This window comes from Mandrillus leucophaeus, unplaced genomic scaffold (assembly GCF_000951045.1).
Source record: "Mandrillus leucophaeus isolate KB7577 unplaced genomic scaffold, Mleu.le_1.0 Scaffold128, whole genome shotgun sequence".
Classification (NCBI taxonomy): domain Eukaryota; kingdom Metazoa; phylum Chordata; class Mammalia; order Primates; family Cercopithecidae; genus Mandrillus; species Mandrillus leucophaeus.
The window spans coordinates 1661847-1687324 of NW_012101209.1; the positions used below are offsets into that span (position 1 = coordinate 1661847).

Genomic DNA, 25478 nt, shown 5'->3' on the forward strand with positions numbered 1-25478 from the left:
GCAGGGCCTTCCAGGCAGAGCCCTAATGGGCCTGCTCAGCTCACTCACTGTGGAGATGAAGCAGTGGTTGCTGTCTTGCTCCGCATACAGAATCCAGTCTTTGATGAAGACGGAGATCGCCCTCAGCATGAACGACACAAACAGGTTCATGTGGATGAAGTTGCGTGTGCAGTGTAGCTTCCTACATGAGTGGGCCAGGGGAGAAAGAAGCCTTGGACCCCACAGCATTTCACACCCACCCTCTATGTGGGCATCTGTGGTGGGCCAACTCTGTGGCTTTATCTCAGCAGGTCTCCCACCCAGGCCACCCTTCTGCCAACCTCTAAATCCTCACTGACTTTCAGGCCCCTAGAACCCAAATCCACCACCCCACATGGCCAGACTTCTCCCTCCTGTGGCCTCTGACTATCTAGACCAGGAAGACAAAAGCAAGGAATGCAGATTTCCTGCCCAGGCTCTGCCTGGCTGCATAGCCCTGTACAAGTCAGTTGCCCTCTCTGGGGTGAAGTTTCCCATCTGTTATCCTTGGGGTCGGGGAAATGCCTTCCAAGGGGTCTTCTAGGGCTGACTGACATCAAGGGGGAGGGGAGAGATGGGCCAAGGCCTCCGAGGCCCTGGCCAGTTCTGGTGCTTGCTTGAATGTTGCTGAGGGTCTCACCGGAAGCGACACAGGATGACCATGGCAGTGGTGAGGGTGACGAGGGAAGTGCTGTAGCCAACCGTGTAGAGGGCCTTCACTGACACGTAGTAATCCTGAAGGAGATCACAGGACAGGCAGGACTTCATGTGAGACCTGCCCACAGCCAGCCTGCCTCGGGCCTGCACGCAGTCTCCCAGGCCAGGGCCTGCCCACCTCCAGGCCTAGCTCCTCCTTTCTCTCTTCTGCTGATGTCATCTCCACCACCTCCTATCCCTGGCCAAGCCTCTTACTCCCCTTTGCACAGTGTCAGCATTCTGCAGATGCTCAGCACATGCTGTTGAAGGCAAGAGCGCTATCCAATCAGAACAGACCGCAGCCTTGGCCTGCACAAAGGTCCAGGAAGCCCCCTGCTGGGCCTGGCATTAACCCAGTGGCATTAATTCCAGTATCCTGGAAGAGCAGCCAGGTGTAGGTGGGGAGGAGTAGGCAGCATCCCAGCTGCTTCTCAGCCCCGGCAGGTGCTCATGAATGCTGCCTACTGACCTAAGTTTCCTCAGCCCCACCCTCATCACCTCTGAGGAGCAGGGTGCAGACACTCACCTGGTCCCCAGTCTCAGATTCATATTCATCAAACCCACAGGCATCAAAGTAATGAGGGAAGGGCTCCGACCAGCCATCCTCCGTGCAGTTCCGGCTCACCACTCCCATGTCTGCAGCAAAAAGAAAACTCAGCGAGGCCCAGAAATGATTAAGAGGGCCCTGAAATTCTAATGCAAAAATGACGTGTTCAGTGGGAATTCCTGGAAACCCCTAAGACCAACTGGGAAGCATAGGGAAAGGTTTCAGAAATCAGTGATTGCTGATCAGAGAGATGGAGAGACAAGGAGCAAGCTCATCTCAACCAAAGATGGGGAGACTGCACCAGCTGACTTCAGCATCCCTGAGTCCCTCCCCTCTGGAACATTTCCAAATGCTCATCAGAGATGGGCCTGAGTCCTCCCCTGGGCCCTGGATCAGCACTTCTCAAACGTCAGTGTGCAAAACCACCTAGGAGACTGATTACAAATACAGATTCCAGGCCTGCCCTTAGGGATTCTCCGTCAGGAGATCTGGGCACTTTCAGGAATCCCCTCTGGTGACTGCAGGGTGTGGGTGGGGTCCTTGGCACACCTTGGGAACACGGTTTGATGTGATGCTTCCCCTTGGTGCTCTGAGCCTCACAGCAGCTGCAACATCTCGCATCAAGGGGACACAGGGCTTGTTCATTAACAAGGTCCAGATTTCCACTAACACACGGCCGGATCTTATGAAGATATATATCTGGGTTTCTTTTAAAGTGTTGTCTTTCAGAGTTTGGGAGGACTGTTTCCTGTCACTAATGTACTTTAATTTTATTTTGGTTGACTTTAAGGCCATTCAGTGGGACACTCAAGAGGGTGGGATCAGTCATGGCCATTAAATGAATCATGTGCTGGCTGCACAGTAGAGTCCAGGCTGGGTTTTGCCCTGCCCGGGGCTGTGCCAGTCTTTCAAGATTGCTTTTTCATTCTCCTCTCACCCGATGGTTTATAATGGTGGGCCACTCATGTCCAGGGCAGGGGGCTGAGCAAGCAGCTCCCTTTTTCTCCAGCCCAGCACCTGAGTGTGACCCAGCCTGACACTGGAAGTATCTGGTCTATCGGGACACGTGTGGTTGGTTCTTCCCCTTACAGCATTCAAAGACCAGGACATTGTATAAAACAAGAGACACCTGTAGAAAAGGGGCTCCAGTACCCATATTGTTGAACAGAAACCTCCCCTCTGCAGCCAACGCCACCTCCAGGGAGCTCAGGAAAGAGGCAAGGAGGGCAGCAGGTCAGCCCCTGTGGGAGGCAGAGGCCAAGAGAGGAGATCCTTCCAGTTTTCCAATCTGTGTCCCTCGCTTCCTGCATTAGAAGATCTAAGGCCAGTTCTCTTTAGCCAAGAAAGTCAGAAATGAACTTCCTGGGATGTGGGTAATTCTGCCAGAAAGGAGAGTTCTGTCCACAACAGGGAGACTGGGCCCAGCCCTTCTCCAGCTCTGAGTTCTACGGCACAGCCTAAGGGGGAAGTTTGGCAAGCCCAGGGAGAGCAAAGGAGCTCACTTCTGTCCCACAGCTGATGCCAAACTGTCCCTTCTTCCAGCAAATCTGTCTCAGGCAACCTCCTTTTAAGTCCCTCTGAACACTTCTTTCAGAAAGTCTGAATGTCCCAGGGAAATCACCACTGTGGCCAAGTTCCTTCCCCTCCTGGGGCCTCATTTCCTCTCTGCTTTGCTCACATCAGGATGGTGGGAAGAGGAAAGGGAAGCTGCTTTGAAAAACAATTTAAAAAAAAAAAAAAAAAGTGTTCTAGAAGGAAAAGCGGTTTCCTTTCTTTTATTTTCCTTCTTTCTTTTTTTCCTTTTTATAACACAGTGTGGGCTCAGAGAAACATAAACCCTTTTGTTCAGAACTGTTCTGTGAATTTGCCACTGTATTGTTCTGATAGAAATCTCCGGAAGATGGAGTGCTCTTGAGATTGTCAAAACCCCGCAGTGATTGTGCCTGCTTCACTAGGCTGATTTGCCCCAGTAACTGCACAGGAACACAAAACTTTCAGGCAGCTTTCCCAAAGGGGTGCCCGTCCCGGGATCAGCCCATCAGCATCACCTGGAAGACTGGCGAGACAAGCACATTCTCAGGCCCCACCCCAGGCGGAATGAATTACAGACTGCCAGGAACCTGTGTTTAACAAGCGCACGAGGTAACTGTGATGCACGGTTAAAGTTTGAGAGCCACTGTTCTACATGTTGGAGTTCAGAAACAGTCAATCCTAGAGTTCTTTATTTGAAGTCCACAAAGAGACTCTAAGACATCCGTGTCTCCCCTGAAATTCTACACATGATGTTCTGCCTGTGTGCTTTTCCATGAAGATAATCTGTACCTTTATCAGAGAAAAAAGTCACCTGCCAAAGGTCACACAGCCACAGAGGAGCACAGCCCAGCCTGGGATGGGGTTCTCAAAGCTCACACATCAGCAGATGCCCTCCCCTCCAGCCAGTCCACGGTCAAACCCAGCCTAACCCCTTACCTGAGAGATCTAAGGAGTTACTGTCACCAAAATCAGACTCTCCTGAAAAATACAGACATAGGCATGTATCCAAATGCCTGGCTTACAGTTAGCTACTGTTTACTCTCCGCCCCGGAAGGCTCAGGCTACCCCTGGTCTACAGGAAGTAGAGGATGGGGTCCTCGCCAAGAGGCAACATCACACACAGCAGCCGCGCACCTTCCTCACACACTGCACCTTCTAACACCACTCTCCCTGTCTTTGCATTTCTGTGATGTTCAGGATGGTCCAGGACTCAGTTCTCCACCACCACAGGTAATGGCAATGGGTACTGCCAGGAGGATGGGAGGGCCTCCAGAATGGAGAGGAATGGGAGAAAATGAAAAGGGATGGTTGGGCCTTTTCAAACAATGGGCAAAAAACAGCAAAATGGGTCCAGGGCTTGGGGTTTCCTTTTTGGTGCTCAATCCTCCACCTCAGCCTCCAAAACTGCTCTTCATCAAAGGGAATCTGGAAGACTTCATTTTCAGACAGTTTTTCCTCTCTTCCTACTCTTTATTCCCATTTCCACCCTTTTCTTATGCCAAAACCCCTGCTTGAAATGAGACCCCATTTCCACCCCACCCCTCCTTCTCAAAACTCCTTTCCCAAGGTCCAGCTGACATGCCACCTCTTCCTGGAAGCCTCCCCTGACTTCTTCACTATTCTGCCTGCATGCTGCATCATTCACTCTTCTGTTCTGTTGCTCACTGTGCATTCCGGCTTCTTAGCTGTCAGGGATGTCAGTATCTGCATGGACTGATGCACATGTTCAGGTCTGCGCATATGCACATATATGCACCTGCACTCATGTGTGAGCTTGTTTCTTAGCCCCTCCATTGGTGAGTATCATCCTCCCAAACAAGCCTGTGATGGACCTGAGGTCGTGCCTGTGTTGTGCATCTTCCTGTGCCCCCTCCTCCTCCCACTTCCAGAATGGCCAAGGTTGGGGAGAGGGAAGGGAGGAAAGAGGAAAGAAGCTGATCCCCAGTGAGCCTCTTATTCCACCCCCACCCCAATCCCAGCAGCCAGAGCCTGAGATCTCCTGAGGCTGGGTTCCTGCTGGATGGACAGAAAGACAGCGGGCTGTCCTCACCAAGGTTCCTCTTACCAATGGTTTCGGTCTCCCAGACTGAAACAGAGAGAAAGAGAGAGAGAAAAGTCAGAGGTGAGCAACGGGGTAAGAAAAGTCAGGGGCTGCTCTCCTTGGGTCTTGCTGATCACTTCCTCCTCCTTCCCAACCCCAAACATTAAAGAGGGCTCTGGGGGACCCAGAAGGCATGAGGACTATAAGCTGGGGACATTGGAGACTTCCAGAACAGAAACAAGTTGAAGCATTTGAGAAGAGGAGGGAGATTAGTGCTCCCACATGTCCAATCTCTCCAATATCCTACACAGCCACAGTCATCACAACAGGCTACCTGGGAACCGAGAAGAAACAGAGGAATCCCATTCTCTCCCTGCAAAGTATTCAAGGCAAGTCTCACCAATCAAGCTTTGTGAAGAGAGGTGCTAAAAGGCCCTGCCTTAATGAACCATTAAGAATCAGGTGTAAATAACACCTTCATTGTGTCACTGCCAGAGGAAGGAGGGAGTGTGGAGTAAAGTGTATCTTAAGAAAACCTTATTTTACTATTGATTCATTTTTGCCTTTTGTTGTTAAGAAGAAGGAGTCTGGCATGGAATCTGACCCAGAGTAGACGTTCAATAAACAAACTTTAAAGAAATGACAGAATGAAAGAAACATATGAATGGAGGAAGTGATTAAGTTGGCCTCTACAGGAATGAATTGGAAATCAGGCTGAATCACTCACTGGCTGCCACCACGCCTGACAGCCCTCCAGTCCCACTGCATCTCTCACTGCAGCGCTTCCGCTGCCTGTATCCTCTTTCAAAATTCACTCTGGCCTGCTCAGGTCACACCCAATCCCCAAGCCCTCAGATGGGAGAGTTCAATGCCACCCTCCTCCTGGGCCGGCCGGTGGTCTGGAGGTGGAGGTATTGCTGCTGCAGGGTGCAGCACATGTAAACAAACCTTGGGGTGGGAGCCAGAGACAGGGGCCTGGGACTCCCAACATATGCCACTATTTTCTCTGCCACCTCCCGCAGGCCCCTCCCCCTTCAGGGCAGAGTCGATTATTGGAATTTGAGGTTTGACAGCAAATTGGCAAATTTGCCTTTTGCCTCTCAGAGAGGACAGGGGACTGCAGCAGGTAGGACTCAGTGCTGGAGTGGAGCCTGGAAACTTGCCTCTTCTAGAAGGACATCAGCCTAAGCCTTAGGCTGGAAAAGAAGAACGCTAAGGCCAGGTCGCATGGCCACACACAACTCGGACCCCTCTGATACCCTAGGGAGCCCCCGCCCATGGCTTCACAGCCAGGAGGTGCCTCAGTAAGTCACCTGGCTGGAGCCAGCCCCGCCAGCTCTCTCTGCCCAGCCCCAACTCAGTGCCTTCAGTTGGCCACCCTGCCTCCTGTGACACTCACAGGGAAGGGGTAGAAGGCCCGTGGGGGAGTTCACAGGTCCCAGCCGAAAGGCAGGAACCGTTCTGGAAGAGCCCAAGGGACCCACATCCAAAGAAGCCATCTGCAGCTACCCCTTCCCCTCAGACACCCCCTGCAATGGAGATGGGGTTACCGGGGCTTCTGCCTGTAGGTAGAGCATCGCCTTCTCTCCCCTGCCCTCGCCCTACATCCCACCTGTGCACAGAGTTCGGCCACTCTGCCCACCTTGTGGGCTCCTCTATCATTTTGGTGGTCCCTGGATATCTCCACAGCACTTCAGTGCCCCCCAGAGACCTCAAACACAGATACGCCCCGAACCCAGGTCTGCAGGAAGGACACTGCACCCACCCAGCCTTCCCTCTCAGGGAGGCACCATCGCACACCCGTGCCTCCAAGCCCACGTTCACGAGTCACCGACAGCACTGTGACACTGTTCCCTGTGTGTGGCACCCTTTCCCCAGGCAGCCCAAGACCCAGCTCCTCCCAACTTGAGCCCATGTAACTGCCTGAGGGCAGCTAGGGCCCAGAAAATGCTCTGCTGAGCAAACGTGAGTGTGCGCCGGCCCCACTGGGCCTTATGCCAGCATCTAAGTGGCTCTGAATGTGGATGTGGGTGTCTTGTGTCCATCTGCCTTCCCCACGCGTCTCATTCTGCCTGAGGGGGGTGTCTACATGCACGTCTCTCTCCATGCCTCCCACTGGGCGCTGAGGATCTGTGGCTGTGGGAGGATGGTGACAATAATCTCAGCTAACATTTACTACTGCACATTCAAAACGCGCCAAGTCCTGTGCTAAGTGGCGTCCACAGCATCGCTTCACGTTACCCTCACAGACGCACCTGGGAGGGAGCCACTGGGCCACATACCCAACTGACAGACAGGGGCCGGGGCTGGAGGGTGAGTGACAGCCGGCATGGATCCCATACGTGAGGACACAGCCTTGCTGTCATCCACAACCACGGTCCCCAAGTGTACCTGTGTCCCTGTGTGTGCACGTGTCTCTGGTTTCATCCCCCACACCACATGTGAGCTCGGGAGCAGGGACTGTCTGCCTATAGGGTGGCCTCCCTGTCCTTGGTGCTTGCCTGGGGCAGAGTTTGGGGAGCAGGCGAAGCCAGCGTGGCCTAAAGAGACTGGGATAAACCCACCTCGGTCTGGGTTGAAGATTCGGAAGAGCTCAGGGCAGCTGACCAGGACCATCTCACCCACGTGGGCGGGCTTCCAACACGTGATGTTGTCCCACATCCCAGGACAGCCTGTGGGTAAGACAGTCATGGTGAGAGGGGCTAGCCACACACACCCATACACACACATCACACACACCAACATACACAGCACACACACCACAGACACCACACACAGCAACCTACATGCTACACACACAACACACACACACCAACAAACACACATCACACACACACCACACCACAGACACCGTGCACATCACACACACACACACTACACATACATCGCAGACACCACACAGCAACACACATCACACATATACAACACATACCACACACATGCCACATAGACCACACACACATCACACACGCATCACACACACCACATACACCAACCACTTGAACATGCACCACACACATCACACACACCACACACATATATCATACACACCACACACAGATACACCACATTCACACCCACACACATTACACACATCACACACACATACAACACACACATCACACATGCACCCCACACACATTACACACGCCACACAGAGATCACATACACACCACATATACCACATACACTACACACACACATCCTATACACACCACACACATGCACCACACACATCACACATATACACCACACACACATCACACACAACACACATCACATACACAGCACACATGCCATACACATACACATCACACACACACCACACATCACACACACCATACACATGTATGCACATACCACACACACCACACATGAATGTGCACACATGCACCACACCCACACACACCACACATGAATGTGCACACATGCACCACACCCACACACACCACACATGAATGTGCACACACACACACCACACACACATCACACATGTACACACACACACCCACACTTATATATACATACACTGAGGTGTGCTCCACGGCTTATAAGCCAGGCCCTTGCAGGGGGCCGGAAGTGGTTGAGCGGAGGGAAGGCAAGGCCTACAGTCTGAGGGAAGGCTCAGCCCTGTACCGGGAACATCCCTCAAACAGGAATGGAGACACAAGGCACTTCAGGAGCGCCTGGGTAGGGAAGGAGGGAGCCCACACCTGTTTTCATACTGCCCCACACCCCCGAAGCCCCACAGCCTCACAGCTGCACAACCTCACAGGATTGTGGGGAGGGGAGACACACCAGGCCAGGGCTGGAGCCCTAGGAATAAGATGCTGAGATGCAGGGGTCTCTGCAGCAGCCTCTCCCACACGCCCCACCCTAGCCCCTCCTCAGCCACCACTGAGGGGTCCCATTTCAGACCCACCCCCTCAGCAGGGCCCCCCACCCATCCTAGGGGGAAGGGCAGGAACAGGCTGGTCTAAGGCTGCTGCTCCACTCCCCCCACCTACCCCCAAGGCAGGCCCAGCAGGGGACACAAATTCATCAGCTGGAGAAGAGGGGAAAGCCAGCCAGGCAGAAGCCTGCACGCGCCAAGCCAGAACTGTGAAAGGACTCAGAACCAGAAGAGGTGGAGGCAGGCACTACTGCAGAGGCCCCCACAGCATCTCCAGGCTGATGGAGAGGAAGGGACAGGCCAACTGAGAGGTATTTAGGAATCCCCAAGATTTGGTGCCTCATTGGACATGAACTGCGAGAAAGAGGAAACTGTCAAGCTTGATGATCAGATTTTCAGGTCTAGGGGTCCCAGCGGCTCCTCCGACCCCTTTCCCCCCGTGCCCGCCTCTCCTTCCAGCTCTGCCAGCCTCTGTAGAGTTCCCTGCACTGCCTGACGCCACCTTTTCCTGCTCCATCCCTGCTTCTCTGGCTCTGTCCTCCCACAATGCTGAAACACCTCTCACCAAGGTCACCAGAGACCTCTTCGCTGCCAAATCCAAGGAACAATTTCAGCCTTTACTGGGTCCCCCCCACAGCCCTGACTGAATGCAGGTGCTGGTAGCTGCCCTGCCTTTGGTTGCCCACCCTGCCCACCTTGGATGAGCTCACCCTGCTCATGGATGTTATAGAATTGTACGTGGACAACTCCCAGTCCTCTGTGCTGTCCACTCTGTGAGGGTAGAGCCCACAGCTGGTTGCCTGCTGGACATCCCCATCTTGAAGAACCAAAGATGATTCAAACACTGCAGTCCAAGACTCAGTGCAGCATCTCCTACTCAAAGTTGATTGCCTGTTCCAGCCCCAGCTGGAAACTTGGGAGTCACCCCACTTCATCTCCTTCCCTTTAGTGCTCCTGATCAAGCCCTTGCTGGTTTTACCTTGAAACCTTGTGCAATCCATGCCCCACTCTCTATTCCTTCACCCTACTCAGTGAAGGAGCTCAGGACCCCTCACTGAGACCACGGGTACACAAACCCCATACAGCTATGACCACAAGCTTTTCAAAATGGATATCTGGCCATGTCACAAGCCCCCCACCAACAATCCCACGCTTTCTGGGCTCTTAGCACCCTCAATCCTTAACATGGTACTTACGACCCTACCACTCACTTTTCCTTCCAGCCTGTGGGTAGTGGTTGAGGCCATGGGATGAGACAGCTCACTTTGGGAAGGGACGTAAAGTGAGAAGAGGGAACCCTGGAGATCCCATATTTATGGAGTGGGCAGAGGAAGCACAGGTAGTGATGCAAGCAGGAGAGAGTGGCAGAGGTATGGAGGGGAGGCAGGAGCGTGGAGCGCCAGGCAGCAGAGGGAAGCTGCAGGAAAGCAGCCTGCAGCTGTTAGGGATTATAAAGGAAGGCTATGGAGAAGGCTTCTGTGCCACGTCAGGGACAGCGAGTGACCGACAGCACCCGCCTCACAGGGCTGCTGTGAGGATTAATGAGTTCATATGTGCAAAGCTGTCAGAACAGAGCCAGACTCATTCAATGCCTCCTCACTGTTGTCAGAATCATTAATTTCATTATCCCAGTTAGGTGTCCCTGGGAACTACTCCCCTGAGAGGCCTTCATAGGCAGGGAGGTGAAGCAGGGACCCGCAAGGTGAGATGGCCAGGGCAGGGCCGATGACAGGCCCAGAGGACCCCTGGGAAGGTGCTGGAAAGAGGAGGGGCTTGGAGCAGGCGCCATGAGCTCACAGTCTCTGTTAGGGTCCGTGACGCTTGAGTGCTGTTTGGACCAGAAGGTATCCACAGCTTCTAGATGGAGAATATCCTGTCTCTCGGAATTCACACCCGGCTATTTTGGAGTTCGCACCCAGTCACATTGGCCCATAGCATCCTGCTCATGGAAAGACAGAGTTTGGGAGCCAGAGGTACCATAGAAAGCTCTGAGAAGACTAACCCAAGAAGGCAAAGACATTAAAGGCCAGATGAGGGGAGCCGGGTATCAGGTCTCATAGCAATAGGCCAGTCATCGATAATTCCTGTGTAACCGTTAGCAGTGGACATCTAGCCAGCATGTGCTTGGCTGTGACATCATGTCCTTGAAAGAGACCCAATGGCACATCTTTGGCTGCAGCAGCCCATGTTGACCGTGGAACGGCCGTGGAGCGTGGCTGCGTCTGGCCCATACCCCGGGAGCCCCAGCCAACAGATGTTCCTTTAATGGGGAACATTAGGCCCGGGCACAGCCAGCTGCTGCTACCATCTGACACTGCCGAGGTCACAGGGCCACTTCAGAGAGAATGAGCAGGGTCATGAGGGTTGAGGTCAAGGAAGGCTGCAGAGGTTGGGCGGGTGGCACGAGGGGAGAAGGGGGTTCTCATGTTGGCAGCAGAACAGGGGATGCATTCTCTTAACTACTATTTACTGAGTACCTGCCTTGTGCCAGGGACCATCTATGCACCAGGGCCAGATAGTGGAGAAAAAGACAAAGCTGTGAAATTGACGTTTGAGGGCAGAGTGAGGGGAAAGGGCAGGTCTCTACTCAGCGTTAGCACCGGAAGCCCTAAAACTTGAGTTCTAATCTCCTTCTGCCACAGGCTCACTTGTGACTCAGGCCAGTCACCGCCCCCTCCACCATGATTCACGTTTCCTATGTGCACACGGACAACTGAGTGTCTCTGTGAACTCCCAGCTTTGAGTGACCAGAGCTCAAATCTGGAACAGAGATTCACCCGGGACCTATTGGTGCCCAGAGGATAGCTGGGGCAGCTAAAGGTGCCTAAAGGGCATCTGCTGAAGTGCCCCACACCAGCCCGGGGCCTGGGAGCTCTCAAGATATATCTGCCACAGTTCTCAAAGCCCTCCTGGCACCCCGTATGTCCCCAGCCTGGGCGCCCTCTAGAGTCCTGGAGACAATTTGTATAGTACCAGGGCAGCTGGGAAACCTAGAATGAGACCTCAGGACCCCAGGACCCGAAGACAATGTCCCTGACCCTATCGAGAGCTCGAAAGCCTCCACTCAGCCCTCTAGCCTGCATTGCTGGGGTCTCAGGAGACTCACAGCTGCCTCCCTGGGGCTCCCTAGAATGCCCTGGTGCCCATTTCTCTTGCAGTTACCACCTCCCAGCCCAGCACAGATGGGGAAGACCCAGCAGGCTCCCACCTCCTCTCCTCTTTTGAATGGAAGTTGCTCTGGCCTCAGCGGATTGGAGCTGAATCCTCCCAGGCCCCTTTCCCTGGAACTTGGGAGGATGGGAGTTGGGCTCCTGAGACAGCCTTGGGTTTTTCTAACTAAAAACAGCAACTGATTTTCCTTCCACTCACACACAGTACGTCCAGCTTCTACAGACCCATATGTTCCACACTCCAGTCTCAACAAAGCTAAATTTTGTTGAGACTGGAAGATTTCAAGATGCCTTTTCTCCTTCTTCTCCCCCTCCTCCCCCTCCTCCTTTTATCCTTTTTATTTTTTCTTCCCACTTTCTTCTCCCTCTCTCTCTTAATTACTCATTTATTCAAGACATACTGAGTCAGACGATGCAGAACAATACAAGACTGAATAGAAAGGGCCCAGTGTCTGCCTTCACAGAGCTCTTAGTCCAGTTGTATTAATAATTTTAGATTTTTATCTAAATTTTTAGAGATGCCACTGGATGGTGTATTCATTCCCCACTGCTGCTGTAAGTTTGTAAGCAAACTTACTGTCTTAAAGTGGCACAACTTATCATCTTATATTCCTGGTCAGAAGTCTGAAATGGGTCTCATTGGGCTAAAATTAAGGTGTCAGCAGGGTTACCTTTCATCTGGAGGTTCTAGGGGAGAATCCATTTCCTTGCCTTTTCCAGATTTAAGAGGCCACCCACATTCCTGGGCTCATGGTCCCTTCCTCCCTCTTTGAAACCAGCAGCTTTGCATCCTCAAGTCTCTCTCCTTCTCTGATTCTCCTGCCCCCATCTTTCACTTGTAAGGACCGATGTGATTATTCTGGGACCACCCAAATAACCCAGGATAAAATTCTCAGTTCAAGATCCTTAATTCCCTCTGTAAAGTTCTTTTTGCTATGTAAAGTAACACATTCACAGGTTTCAGGGATTAGGATGATGTGGGCCTCTCAGGGCGGGGTGGGGAGCATTATTCAACCTACCACAGAGAGGCTTTAAGACAAGGAGTCACACTTGGATTTGATTGTGTGGGGAAGATCATATAGTCCAATTGCAGAGATGCAGATACGGGGAGGCGTGTTAGGACATGGCTGTAGTCTAGGGGTGGGATGAAAGAGCTGGATTTGGAGCGATGGCAGCAGAGTTAGAGAGGAGTCCTGTGTGGGACAGAGTCAAGAGCAGAGCTGACAGGGCTTGGCCACACACTGGACCTAGCTGGCAAGTGTGCAAAAGACTATTAGTGCTCACCCACATCACATGACTGAGGGCACGCCAATGGTGAGAGGGTGGAAATGTGGAACCCGCCTCTAAAATATCCCTCACAAGCTTCCACAGCCTGCCTCTCTTCCTTCTCAGAACCACCCTTGAAGACCACATGTTAAGGGTAGCAGTGTTCCAAGATGGAAGAAACCTGGATCCCTGAATGACTGTGTGAAGTCGAGCTCCGCCTCCTACCTCTGCTGACCACACTGGCCTATGATACATGCAAGCAAGAAATGTTACTGTGCTAAGTCTGTCAGATTTTAAGATTGATTTGTTACTGCTGCAGAGTCGAGGCCATCCTGACTAACACAGTACAAGGGAGAGAGGTACCAAGGATGTCACCCGGGTTTCTGGCTTCTGTGTCTGGATGAACAAGTGGATTGATGGGTGGATGGGTGGGTGGGTGGAAGGATGGATGGATGGATGGATGGATGAATGGATCATTTACCACAGTGGAAAGGGCCAGGTGAGAAGCAGATGTTGGGGGAATTAGGCAAGTTGGAAAGCAAGAGCTTAGTCTGGGGTATGTTCAGTTTGAGATGGTGCTAAGAGCCAAGAGGAGACAGCTGTCGAAGTAGGCAGCTGGAGAAAAGTCTGGAGTCTAGAGAAGTAGCAACTGGAGAAGAGGGCAGGGAGCGGGCAGCACAGGGATGCTATTTAGGCCACGGACATGGATGGTTTGTCTAGTGAGAGAACAGAGATCAGGGAAGAAAAGAGGAGAGAACAGGCCTGGCCCCAACAGAAATGCCAGCATTTAGAAGAGGCCTTGGCTAAGAAGACTGAGGAAGAAAACCAGGACAGGCGAGGGACACAGCAGCCAGGAAAACATGTTTCAGGGAGGAGATGGCCGAGTGCAACCAAGGCCAAGTTTCCGTCCTCCCCTTCTTCCTCCAGAGGTTGAAAATCAGAACAGATCCTGTTCTTTGTGAGACCTCTCCACTCCTGACAACACTCCAAGTCTCGTGGCTCCATCTGTGTATAGGCCCCCACTGGAGGACATGCAGTGTATAGGCCCCCACTGGGGGACATGGGGAGAGGAATGCAGGCCCGGGGGTGGGTGGGGGAGTGCTGCATACACTTTCTGGAGCTGCTCCCACCTAAGACATTATAAAGTGCCCAGGAATGGCAGTGAAGTGTAAAGCAGGAGGGAAGGGATCCACTCAGGCAGGGAGACTGAGAGAGAACGCACGAGCTATTAGCTTTTGTCTGGAACAAAATAAGGAGCTAATCCTGGGTTGTCATGGTGATGATTTTGTCCAGTTCTACAGTGTTCAAAACTCCATAGAGCAGGGCACCAAAGAGACTCAGACAAAGCCGTGGTCCTTCCTTTGAGAAGCCACCTGAGGATGCCCGGGTATTGTTAGAACAAGGTCCCCATTTTAGCATGCAATCCAGGGTAAAAACAATTCAATTTACCGAAATTTACTTTACAGCCAATGTTTCTGTTCCATAAAATGAGGACCCCGCTGTGAGCTGAGTGCTGGGGGTGGCATAGGACTAAAGATGCTGCCATCCCCTTTGGAAGTCAGTGGTTCTCAAGGTATGGACCGCAGACCGGCAACACCACCTGGGAACTTGCTGGAAATGCAGATGCTCAGGCCCCATCCACATGTACTGAATCAGAAACTCTTGGGGTGGCCCTAGCAATCTGTTTTAACAGAAGATCTGATATTCAAGTTTGAGAATGACCAGACTTCAGGAAAACACAAGTTTGGATAGAAGTGAAACCCTCTGTCAGGGAATAAGTTCCTCAACATGAGGGTCCCTGCAGCACCACCCTTTCCTCAGGCTTGAGGCCTGTTGAGTCTCAGAGCAGCTGAGAGGCCCAGACAAGAAGCTCCTCCTGCTCTAAGGATGGGGAAGCCTTGGCCCAGCCCTGATGTGCTTCCCTCCTCTTGGCCTCTCCCCTCTAGTGAAGGCAGAGAGGACTGGATCAAGGCACTTGGTGCCCTGGACAGGCCTCTGAGACCAGGTCAGAATAGCAATGAGCAGGCCTTTCCATCCTCCCTCCAAGCCTGCTCTCTGCTGCCCCTGCTATGGCCACCACAGGCCTCCTCTTCCTTCTCCACCAGAGTGTGGGGACCCCCATTGAGAACCACACTGACCAACACTGCTTAGATGCAAGGAAGGTTTCTGGGCTGATGAAAATCTGCAGCCCTGCAAAGAGGAGATGCTGGCTGGTCTCATCCTGGGCAGGCAGACTGCAGAGTGAACAGAGCCTGGGGACCGTGTGGCCTGGGGATGCCAATTCCCAGGTACAGGTGTTCTTTGTCCCTCCCTTCTGGTCACGAGAGCACTGCGGGAGAAAGGGCACTTCCTGTCTGAGATAACAGACCTGGGTCCCATCTCAGAGCCGGCTCTGCCTCCAGTGTGGTTGGCCAATGACCACCACCTCTGGCCTCAGCCTCCGTGGGCATCATATGACAGAGCCAACTTGGTATTGGCTCAAATCCCATTAGCATTTAGGGGTTTGGAACCAGGGACAAAACGACTAACTATGTCTCCAAAGCTCCTACTCTCCTCAATAAACACCTTTAAAACATGACAAGGATTTTGCAAACAATGCAAGGCAGGCTGCAAGCGTGCTTTCACTCCCTATGGCCATCTCTCTGGGCTCTATTTTTCACTCCCATTAAGCGGCCTGCTACCATGGGTGCCTCCCCTCAGTGCATCTCTGTCTCCTGGCTACCATTCTGAAGGCCACTCTGCACAGCACCATCCTAGGTTCTCCTTGGGGTGGAGGTCCCAGGACCAGTGAGGAGCAGGGGCTTGAAGGAAACAAGTGCCTTCCTGGAGCCCCCTGGAGTCCCCCAGCCACGCACACACAGTGCCACGGACATAATTCAACTAAGATCAGGGCTCTTGTTCCAATGGACTCATATTACTAGATTTAAAAGATTGTGGGAGACACACAAAATATATAAAAGTATGTTAAAACTCTATAAAAGACACTGTTGTGAGTTTACACTCACAGGCATTGGAACAAGCTGTCAGGTTTCTTTTTTCAAGTGTGTTTCAAGGACATCAGCTGACCTTTGGCCAGCATTCTGTGCATGGTGTGTGTTGCTTGGGGACCACCCGGGCAGGGAAGGTGCAGGAAAGAGATGCAGCAGGAGGGCCGGCATGGATTAATAACACAACATATAGATGTCGATTCTTTGGTACACTCAGGTTTGACTCGGCTAGTAGTGAGCTCCCCAGCCTGGCTTATCTGGGCCCTGAGGGGCTACTCTCTGCCTGAGATCACTTGAGTACCCTGGTGGATGCTGCGCTCTGGTCAGTGATTCTCAGACCTGGATACACTTTAGAATCACCTGGAGGCTTTTAACACAGATCTGCATGGAGTCCTCCTGACCCAAATGCTGAGGACTTTGGTCTGGAGAGAGGCCTGGACATCAGCATCTTTAAATGCTCCTGGGGGCTCTACAGTGCTGCAGGTGTGATGACAGGAGTGGAGGCCCATCTTTCACAAGTGTGTTTAATTTGGAGCCAAGAAGCCCAGCTCCAGCCAGGGCACCCCTAAGAGCAGGCCAGAGGTTCTTAAGGTGCAATGGGGTAAAAGTAAGGCCTTCCCTGGTGAGTGACAGCAAGGTCAACACTCTCCCTGAACTTGAGGTCCCCTTGAGGGGAGTCCTCCAACCTCAGCCTGCAGGGCAAGCTCTTCAGACCACAACCCCAAAGTGAGCGGGATGGACGCTGCTTCTCAGGACAGCTTCCCCAGGGGCCTCTCCTCACCCTGAGCTGCCCCTCTCCTTCCCAAGCAAGTCATTAGAGGCCGAGACCTCATTCTATCCTGGGTCTCAGAAACACAAACACCTGTTGGCCTTTTCATAGCTAAGGAAAGGGCAGACCTCAAGCACATTTCAGGGCCCCTCTCTCCCAAGGCCTCTTTCCAGCCTCACTGCAACTGCCTCTGCTGTATGACCTTTCACCCTGGCAAGGGGAAAGCTGAGGGCCAGGGTGTCTCCTCACTCCTCTTCTGAGCAGCAAATGCAGCCCAGGGGCGAAGGCATGAACTCCAGAACCATCCTCATGCACACCTTGGCTCCACCTTCCCAGCTGAGGGGTTTACTAGGTAAGAGACAAGCAACCTAACCTCTCTGTGTCTAAGCATCTTCATGTGTTAAATGGGGGTAAAACTCTACGCAGCCCATAGGTTGGTGAGGGTTAAATGAGTTACTGAGCGTGCGCACGCACACGTGTGTGTGTGTGTGTGTGTGTGTGTGCGCGCGCATGCGCGCGCGCACATGCGTGCATGTCTGAGAGAGAGAGAGAGACAGAGAACCCAGTGCCCGCCTTGAAGTGCTGGCTGTTACAGTGCTCACCCGCCTTACTCACTGCTCCCCTTCCACCCTTCTCCAGCTGAACGCTTCTTCCACCTTCCCGTACTCTCCGTCTGCCCTCTGAAGCCCAGATCTGGTCCCTAACCTCTCCCCTGCTCTTCCAGAGAGCCTCCCAGGATTGTTCCAAGTGGCACTGACCTGCTTACTAGAGATGTCTCTCTACTCCCCAGAAGAACTGGGATCTAGCAGAAGGTGGCAGCCCTGGAGACCCCCAACACTCCAAGATGACAGCTCCTAATAACTACAGTGTCTTAGTTAAGTGCTTAGCCAATGCCATATGCTGTCCTTAGCACTTCTCACAGGCTTTTATCACTTAATGCAATAATCCCAAGTGGTAGGTATTATTTTTCCTCCATTTTTCAGACATGAAAATTAAGGTATTAAGGGCCCTTCAAAGATCCCATGGCTGGTGTTGGGGCTGGGGGTGGTGCTGGGACCCAGAGTGCGTCACTCTTCAGAGGTGGTGCATCCCAGAAGTTGAGGGTACAGGCTGCCTGAGGGCAAGTTCCACCTCTGCCTCTTAATGGACTATGTCCTTAAGCAAAGTACCTCTTTGTGCCTCAGTTCCCTTATCTATAAAATAGGGGTCATAATAGAACCACCCCCATTCCCCAGCCGCTGCGGTGGTAGAATGAAGTGCTGGCACAGAGCCTGGCACACAGGAAGTCTATAGAGGGCCTGGCTATTAACATGATCCACTCCACCCCACTCATTTTAAAAGAGAAGATCCTGAGGCCCAGAGCAGGAAAGGGCCATGGAGTTGGTGGTCCAGCTGGGCCTTTAGTCTTTTCCTCTTCCCCACCTAATGGCTGCCCTTTGCTTCTGCTTAATTAGCTCAGCCTCACCCCATGATTCAAGGAAGGGGATGAGTAGGGAGAGATGAGGGCCCCTCTCCTTTAGGCAGACCGTGAGAGGGTGCAGCCTCCTCTCCCATCTGGACAGGGTTAAAGGAGAGCTATTCACTCACCTCTTGGAGAATCCTTCACACCCTGACCTCCTATGACCAGCCCTGATTCACAAGGTCCCTGAAGGCGGACAAGCGGAGCCCCTGGGGCAGTGGCAGAGATACCAGCTCAGTGGGAGCCGGTCACTGCTTTCCCCCACCTTCAACTCCAGTGGGGACGGACATGAAATACACAATATCTGCTCCCTGGGCCCTCAGCCATGCCCCCTCGACAGCCCAACCCATCTGCTCCAATTCTGAGTTCCAAATTCAGGAGGTTACTCACTACTGCCAAAAACACCAGGCTCCTGCCTCTTGTGGACTCCTCAGCCTACCGTGTTCACCCATTCGTCTATCCCTCAATTGTCCACCGCCTTCAAATGCCTACCTGTCCCTTGGGCCTAGCTCAAGGGTTCTCAACACCAGCTTCTCATTAGAATCGCCTGGGGAGCTTTTAAAACCTATGGTGACTATGACGGACTCAGGCTTCTGATTTAATTGGTTTGGATTGTGGCTGGAGTACATTTTTCTGAAAGTTCCCCAGTGATGCTGATGTGCAGCCAGGTTTGAGAAGCAAGGATCCAGTTTCAATATATGAATCCTTCCCACAGAGAACTTATCTCTTCCTCTCCTCAGCAGACCTGCAGGTGAGACCTGCTCCCCAGCACTGGCCTGGCCCCTCCAGGGATGCTGTATGTCCAGCCTGGCATCCATCTCCCTTGTCTCTGCCACGACATCCCTGTGGACAGGCCTGTCTTGCCCTCTCAGCCCAGAGTTCAACAAGCAGGTGTGCAATTAAACTGCACACAGCTTACACTGAGGTCCCTGTCCCACCTCAGCCCCTGCCTCTTATTCTTCCCTCCTGGATGCTTTTATTGCTCAATCCCAAATGTATCCAAGACACGTGATGCAGGAGCAATGGCCCTGGGTTGGGAGCAGGACACCTGGGTTCCAGACCCACCTCAGCCTGATCCTCCATGTGATCCACACCATCCCTGCCCTCAGGGCTCGGCAGTCCCACCCTCCAAACAGAGACTTGGACCAGATATTCTTGGGGTATTCTTTGAGTCTCCTCCAACTGTGTGCCCTTCTGAGCCCACTGCCTCAGTTTCCCTCACTGGTGGGGCTCCAAATCCCCATTCAGCCTTGGTTAGGGCTGAGCAAGAGCTCAGCTGGAGGCAAAGGCCAGCAGAGCCCAGAGTAGCTCCCTCACCAGTTAATGTTCACCGAGAAGCAACTGGCCGGGGAGCTCCGTCCAGTGGGACCATTCCATTTAACTGGGCTGCGGATTAATCGAGTGCTTAAACAGATGGTGCTCAGAGGAGCCAGGAGGATCCAGAAGGAAAAATGAATCTCTCCAGCCTGAGCAGAGAGTCCTACCCTTAGGCAGCATGGAGCCAGTCCTCCAACGATTGAGGCGAAAGTGAGGCTGGAGAGGCCTCTGTGATGCCCGCTCCCCCAAATCCCCAACTTCCCCCGAGACCAAGAGCCGAAGGCACCTTTGCTCTGTGAGCCTTAGCTTCCCATCTGCACAATGGGGAGTTAGGAGGAGGGAGGTTCAGTGGGGCCACTGGTTCTCACCAGGGATCGTGTCACTCCCTTGGGACATTTGATATCTTTCGAGGCATTTTGTGGCTGTCATTGGGATCGGGGCATTATGGGCATTTAGAGGGAGAGGCTAAGAACTCTCAATGTCCTGCAACGTGTGCTTCCTCCAGCGCAGGGAAGCAGGACCCTCCTCAAATGCAGTCCCAGGAGAAGCATTGTATCCAAGTCTTCAAGACTGCAGTTCCTGCTGCTGCTTTCTTCTCTGACTTCTGATGCAATGAGCAGAGGAGATCGGAAAGGACCCCACATTTCCTGCCCTGGGTTGACCAAGTGCTCTACAGCTCTACCACAGGCAACAGCTGTGTCCCTGCTGCCACCAAGCCCATTCTGCCTGCTAACAAGCTCTTGACAGCCACTGCCCAGCCCAGGCACCAACGCTATCCTAGCCCCTGTGGGAGAGAAGGCGGCCATGTCCAGTCACCCAGAACAGCTGTAAGGCATCCAGGCCACACTAGCCTCGAGGACAGCAGCCCCAGCATCATTGCCCAGAGCAGATCCAGGACATCAGTATTCCGAAGGGCTTTCTGAAGGCCCCAGAAACCCATACCCTTGACCACTCTCTGCTAAGTGATCCTGAGAACAGGGAAACAGTTCTAAAAGCTGGCCTTGGGGATGTGACAGACTCCCTGCTGCCCCGCTCACCTGGAGAGGAATCATTGAAGTCCATCAGCTCATTGGCCCTCTGGATCTTCTCCAGGCACATGGCTTGCTCCTTCTTGAAGATGCAGTCAGAATGCATGGCGGGGGCCTGTAGGAGAACACAGGATGTACGGTGGGAGCAGGTAGGAAGGCCATCTGTAGTAGCTCTCCTACCAAAGCCCCGGGGGCAGTGTCCTGGAGGGAGTGGGGAGTAGAAGCAGAGAGGAGAGTGACAAGAGATGTCAGGGCCAGCAGGGGCCCTGACATTCACCTTGAGAGATACCACGAGGGCTCTTCTCAGTCACCAACTCAATGTGTGCCTTTGGACAGGTCCCACTCCCTCCTGGGCTCTCAGTTTCCACATCTTATAACAATATTAGCAAGTGCATATAGCACTTCACTCTGTGCATGCATTATTCTGAGTGTCATATGTGTGCATGTGTATGGATATGGAGAGTACTATGCAGTACTATTTTTATCATTTTCCATTTTACAGATGTGGAAACTTAAGTACAGAGATGTTAAGTCACTTGCTCAAAGTCATGTGGCTCAGTAGACTGAAAAGCCAGGATTCGAACCCAGGAGGTCTGACTCCAGCAGCCATGAGGCTACGACTGCAGTTTAAAGGAGAAAACAAGTGGTAGGGGAGAAGTCAGGCTGAGAAAGCTCATTGTCTCTTTCCTCCAGGGACTCAGGAAGAAGGTGCCCCCAGCAGCTGCAGGCTAAGGAGCGGTGGTGCCATTTAGTGGGGACTACTCACCATCCTTATTTACAGAAGGAGAAACTGGGGCTCAGAAAGGTTAAGAAACTCCAGCCCAAAGTTGCACCGCTGGTTAATAGCAGATATGGGCTTCAAGTTCAGGACCAAGTAACTTCACAGTCTATGCACTGCTATTATGACAGCTGCTTCCAAATGCTGTCGCTTTAACACAAGACCCCAGGGCAGGGATGGTTCCCAGGGGTGTATCAGCAAGTATGGAGGCAGTCACAAGGCATTTGAGTTGCCAAGGGCCATGTTTGGGGACACAGTCCAATCCCTAGTATTCACAGATGTGCAGGCAGTTCTCAGGGAAAGGGACAGGCTTGTCTGTGGCCACACAGTGAGTCAGGGCAGAGGCAGGACTGGTACCCAGGGTTCTGAGGACAGCCTCACCCGCTGCTATTCTGAACTCTCAGGTAGAGTGGTGGGACCAATACCTGGGAGTCCTCCTCTGCCCACTCCCCATTCCCACCTTTGCTCAGGGAGAGACCTGAGCAGGGGGCAGCCTCCTGAGTTCTGTCCTGGCAGGGCATTGTGGGCTGGTGACGAGAAAATCGAAAGAGCCTTCTGCAGCCCTGACCAGGGTTCCTGCATTCAGCTGAGCAGGTTGTGTACTGTGCAACTCTAAAGGTTGCCACACATTACCGTCATAAAGATTTGTAAATTTTGTAATCATTTCTAGTCAAATCAGTACAGGGTCTTGAGGAAGGCATGTCTTTTCTGATTCACACAAAGGCACTGGGTGGCCCACTGGTGGTGTTGGCAGAAATACCAGCCAGATGAATAGCTGAGCTGAGGGCACACATAAAACATGAGTTCTCTGGAGTGGGGGTTCAGGTGAGCCTGGGGCTCCCAGAGAGACGTTCCTGGGCCCTTACCATAGGCAGCAGGAGGACAGCAGCCAGGGAAACCTGCACGACACAAGCCATGACGCTTCTTGGCCAGCACCACTGGCCTCCCACTGACAGCAGCTGTGGGTCAGCCCCAACGTGTCTCTGGGCTAGAGAGGAAGGAAAGATGTGAATCCTGTGAGACCAATGCAGTGGCAGGGGGCGAGACCACCTCCCTTCCTTATTCCCCCAGCTCCCTGCAGCACGGCTTTCAGCCTCCAAGGATAACCCTACCTCCCTGCCTGAATCCATCTTGCTCGTTCTTCTTCTGCCTTACAAACATGTGCTAGGCACTCAGTCTGTGCTAGGTGCTGGGATACTATGGGTACACACTGGCTCAGCTCCACCAGTCTCCTGGCATGGTCTGGAATGACTTTCTCCTTGGCAACAGAGGGATTGCCTCCCCAAATCTTTGCATTTTCCCCCTCCTCCACAGTGACAAAGCTTTCGCTGGTACATGCATGCTCACCTAGAGATGCTATTTCCTGGTATCTCTAGACTGGAGGTGTGGGCACATGATGAAGCACTTATGGAATGTGGGTGGCAGCCTGTGGCCACATCTGCACCCTCTGTGCATGAGGTCCTGGCATGATCTCTGCTCTTGCTCTTTAACCCTTCCCAAATGACAAACCCGACTTTGACAGTGTGGACATGAACAGGATCTGATGGGGGTAGGGAGCAACACTGCAAGAGGAGGCAGGACCGCCAAGTGACCTTGTGGAACCCAGCCACCCAGCCTGCCTGGAGGCCCACCTAGCTCCAGACTGTTACACCAGCAGGAAACCACCTTCTAGCTAATTATCCCCTTAAAGGGCCTCTTTGTTCCAGCTGCCTGGCCTGGTTCCCTAACAATTACACCCTCTTTTTGCCCTACCTCACTCTACTTCATCTTCGGGATAAAGCCTTAAACCACGACACAGAAAATACAGTGACAGCTGAAGCATGTGCTCAGACCTCAGAGCTGCAGGAGCTCCAAGGGGGCAGGTCTGCAAGGACTGGGGCCACTGGTGGGGACCAAACAGATAGGTTACAGGGAGTCGAAAAAGGAGGCTGCAAGAGCCCAGCATGCTCCCAGGGGAATAGTATACTCTGCTTCTAAAACTGATCATTACGACATACACCCTACAACACAGCAATTCTGCATCTGATAAATATTTGCACTTGGACGAAAAGAAGCACATGCAAGCACATTCGCCACCGCATCCTTTAAAATAGCATCAACAATAAAAAATGGGACAGCAAAGCATCCATCAACAGGCACTGCTAAACAGGCTCCAGTAGAGCTGTGCAATGGTTATGGTTATTTAAAAATTATTATTACTATTAAATTATTATAAAAGAGATTGAGTAGGTCCATATCAGGGCACTGCTAACCCACAGGTGCCTGGCCCAGGAGGCCATGGGGGGCCCGAGCAAATCCTTCATGTGCATCCCAACCATTAGTCCTTGCACACCCCCCTCAGCGGGCAGAGCTGCTGCACCCCAGGGGCCTTTGTGTCCCTCACTCTCTGCCTAACCACATCCCCTCCCTCTCTCCTTGCCTCCCACAGGGCCTCTCCAAGCTCAAGCTGGAGATAAGCAGGCATCCAAAAAGCGGAAATAAAACCAGCTGCAGGAAGGCTCAAAAAGAGGGAGCCCCCATCTCCCCATATTATGCACCAGGGCTCAATCAGATATGCAGAGGGAGGCCTCAGATATCCCCAAGAGATGCTCCAAGAAGCCTGGGGACCATGGCAACACTGGCCCAGCCTCTTCCTGTGGGTCAGGGAGGACAGGGCAGGCTGGGGAAGCACTGGTCTCAGCACTCCTGGGCACCCTGAGGCACCATCTCTACCAGGCACTCAGGCTTCGGTCTCTGTACCAGCTCCCAGGGCTTGCCAGGCCCCTGGTGGCCACAGGCTACCTCTGGCGTGACCTAGCACTGGTGGCCTCCAAAGGGCTTGGTCACTTCTACCAGCCCTGGGAAACCCAAGGCTCTGCCTGCAAAGAGACAACGCTGCTGACTTGCCTGGCTGCGAGGGAGGAGTGTCTGGCACCAGTGACCCTCGGCAGAGGCTGGAGGCCACCTCTCTAGGCCAGCAGAGTGTTTTGGGGAGATCCTGCAAGGCAGAGAGCCTCCAAGATCAGGGGTTGATTCCCTGCGTCTTCCACAACCTCAGGCCACAAAGGTGAAAACAGAGCTCCTTGCTCTCAGCAACACCTTGAGATGGCAGCAGCACTACCCCTGTTAAGACTGGGCTGCCCCCTAGTGGATACTCACTGCTTCCCCAGCAAAGCCCTAACCTCTGACCCCAGTATGAAACCTGGGCTGCCCACTAGAGTCATCTGAGCTTTCCAAAACTACCCCTGCCCAAATGAATCAGAAGCACTCAGCTGTGGTTCGGGCAGCAGTGGTGTTTAAAGTTCTCCAGGTGATGCTCTTGTATAGTTAAGATTATAAAGCCTCTATTTTAACCTTTATTAGAAGCCAGGGAGCTGGCACAGAGGAAACCAGGATTTTGAACAGCTCTGGTGGGGTGGGAGAGCGGGTGGCAGCAAGCAGACAGTGAGTTTGTGTTTTGAGGATTTCAGATTCTGTTTCTCTCTCTTTCTCACACACACACACACACACACACACACACACGCACACACAGAAACAGGTCCACAGAGATGATCATAAAGACATGTCAACCCTAGAGACAAAGAGACATTTATCCCCAGGGCCACCACTTGAAGATATCAATATAAACTCCCATGATGGGATACACAAGGTAGAGATTCTTTCAGGGACCGACAGGCAACCACACACACACACACACACACACACACACACACACACTCCTTCGCAGACACATAGAGGACCACACACAGAAAGAAGATATGTGCAGATGCAAGCACACGGCAATTCAGATGTTGATATGTCACATACCAGACTGTAGATATACAGAACAATTCATGCTGACACACACTCACTCAGCAAAGGCCTTCAGCTATAGAGAGGCAAAAAGATATATTCGGATTCAGATATGGGTGCAGGTATAGGCACGACACACACACACACACGTGTGTACATGCATGCACACATGCAGGGATGCCCAGACTTTCAGGGGCCTCGCCCGT

The 25478-nt window shown here is 52.7% G+C and overlaps 1 protein-coding gene across 5 annotated transcripts in view; it reads right to left on the bottom strand.

The window, feature by feature from the left end:
• The window catches only part of ADCYAP1R1 (adenylate cyclase activating polypeptide 1 (pituitary) receptor type I), a 58732-nt gene that overhangs the window by 25627 nt on the left and 7627 nt on the right, over positions 1 to 25478 (bottom strand). For 4 of the 5 annotated variants that reach the window (XM_011972190.1, XM_011972189.1, XM_011972187.1 and 1 more), the window contains exons 2-9: positions 22368 to 22489; positions 20733 to 20838; positions 7400 to 7507; positions 4860 to 4880; positions 3731 to 3772; positions 1241 to 1350; positions 659 to 753; positions 49 to 181 (exon numbers count right to left, since the gene is read on the bottom strand). In XM_011972190.1, coding sequence (XP_011827580.1) covers positions 49 to 181; positions 659 to 753; positions 1241 to 1350; positions 3731 to 3772; positions 4860 to 4880; positions 7400 to 7507; positions 20733 to 20838; positions 22368 to 22418 — 666 coding nt within the window. In that variant the 5' untranslated portion in view covers positions 22419 to 22489. The remainder of the gene's footprint in view (positions 1 to 48; positions 182 to 658; positions 754 to 1240; positions 1351 to 3730; positions 3773 to 4859; positions 4881 to 7399; positions 7508 to 20732; positions 20839 to 22367; positions 22490 to 25478) is intronic. The other variant, XM_011972191.1, reaches the window with a different exon arrangement.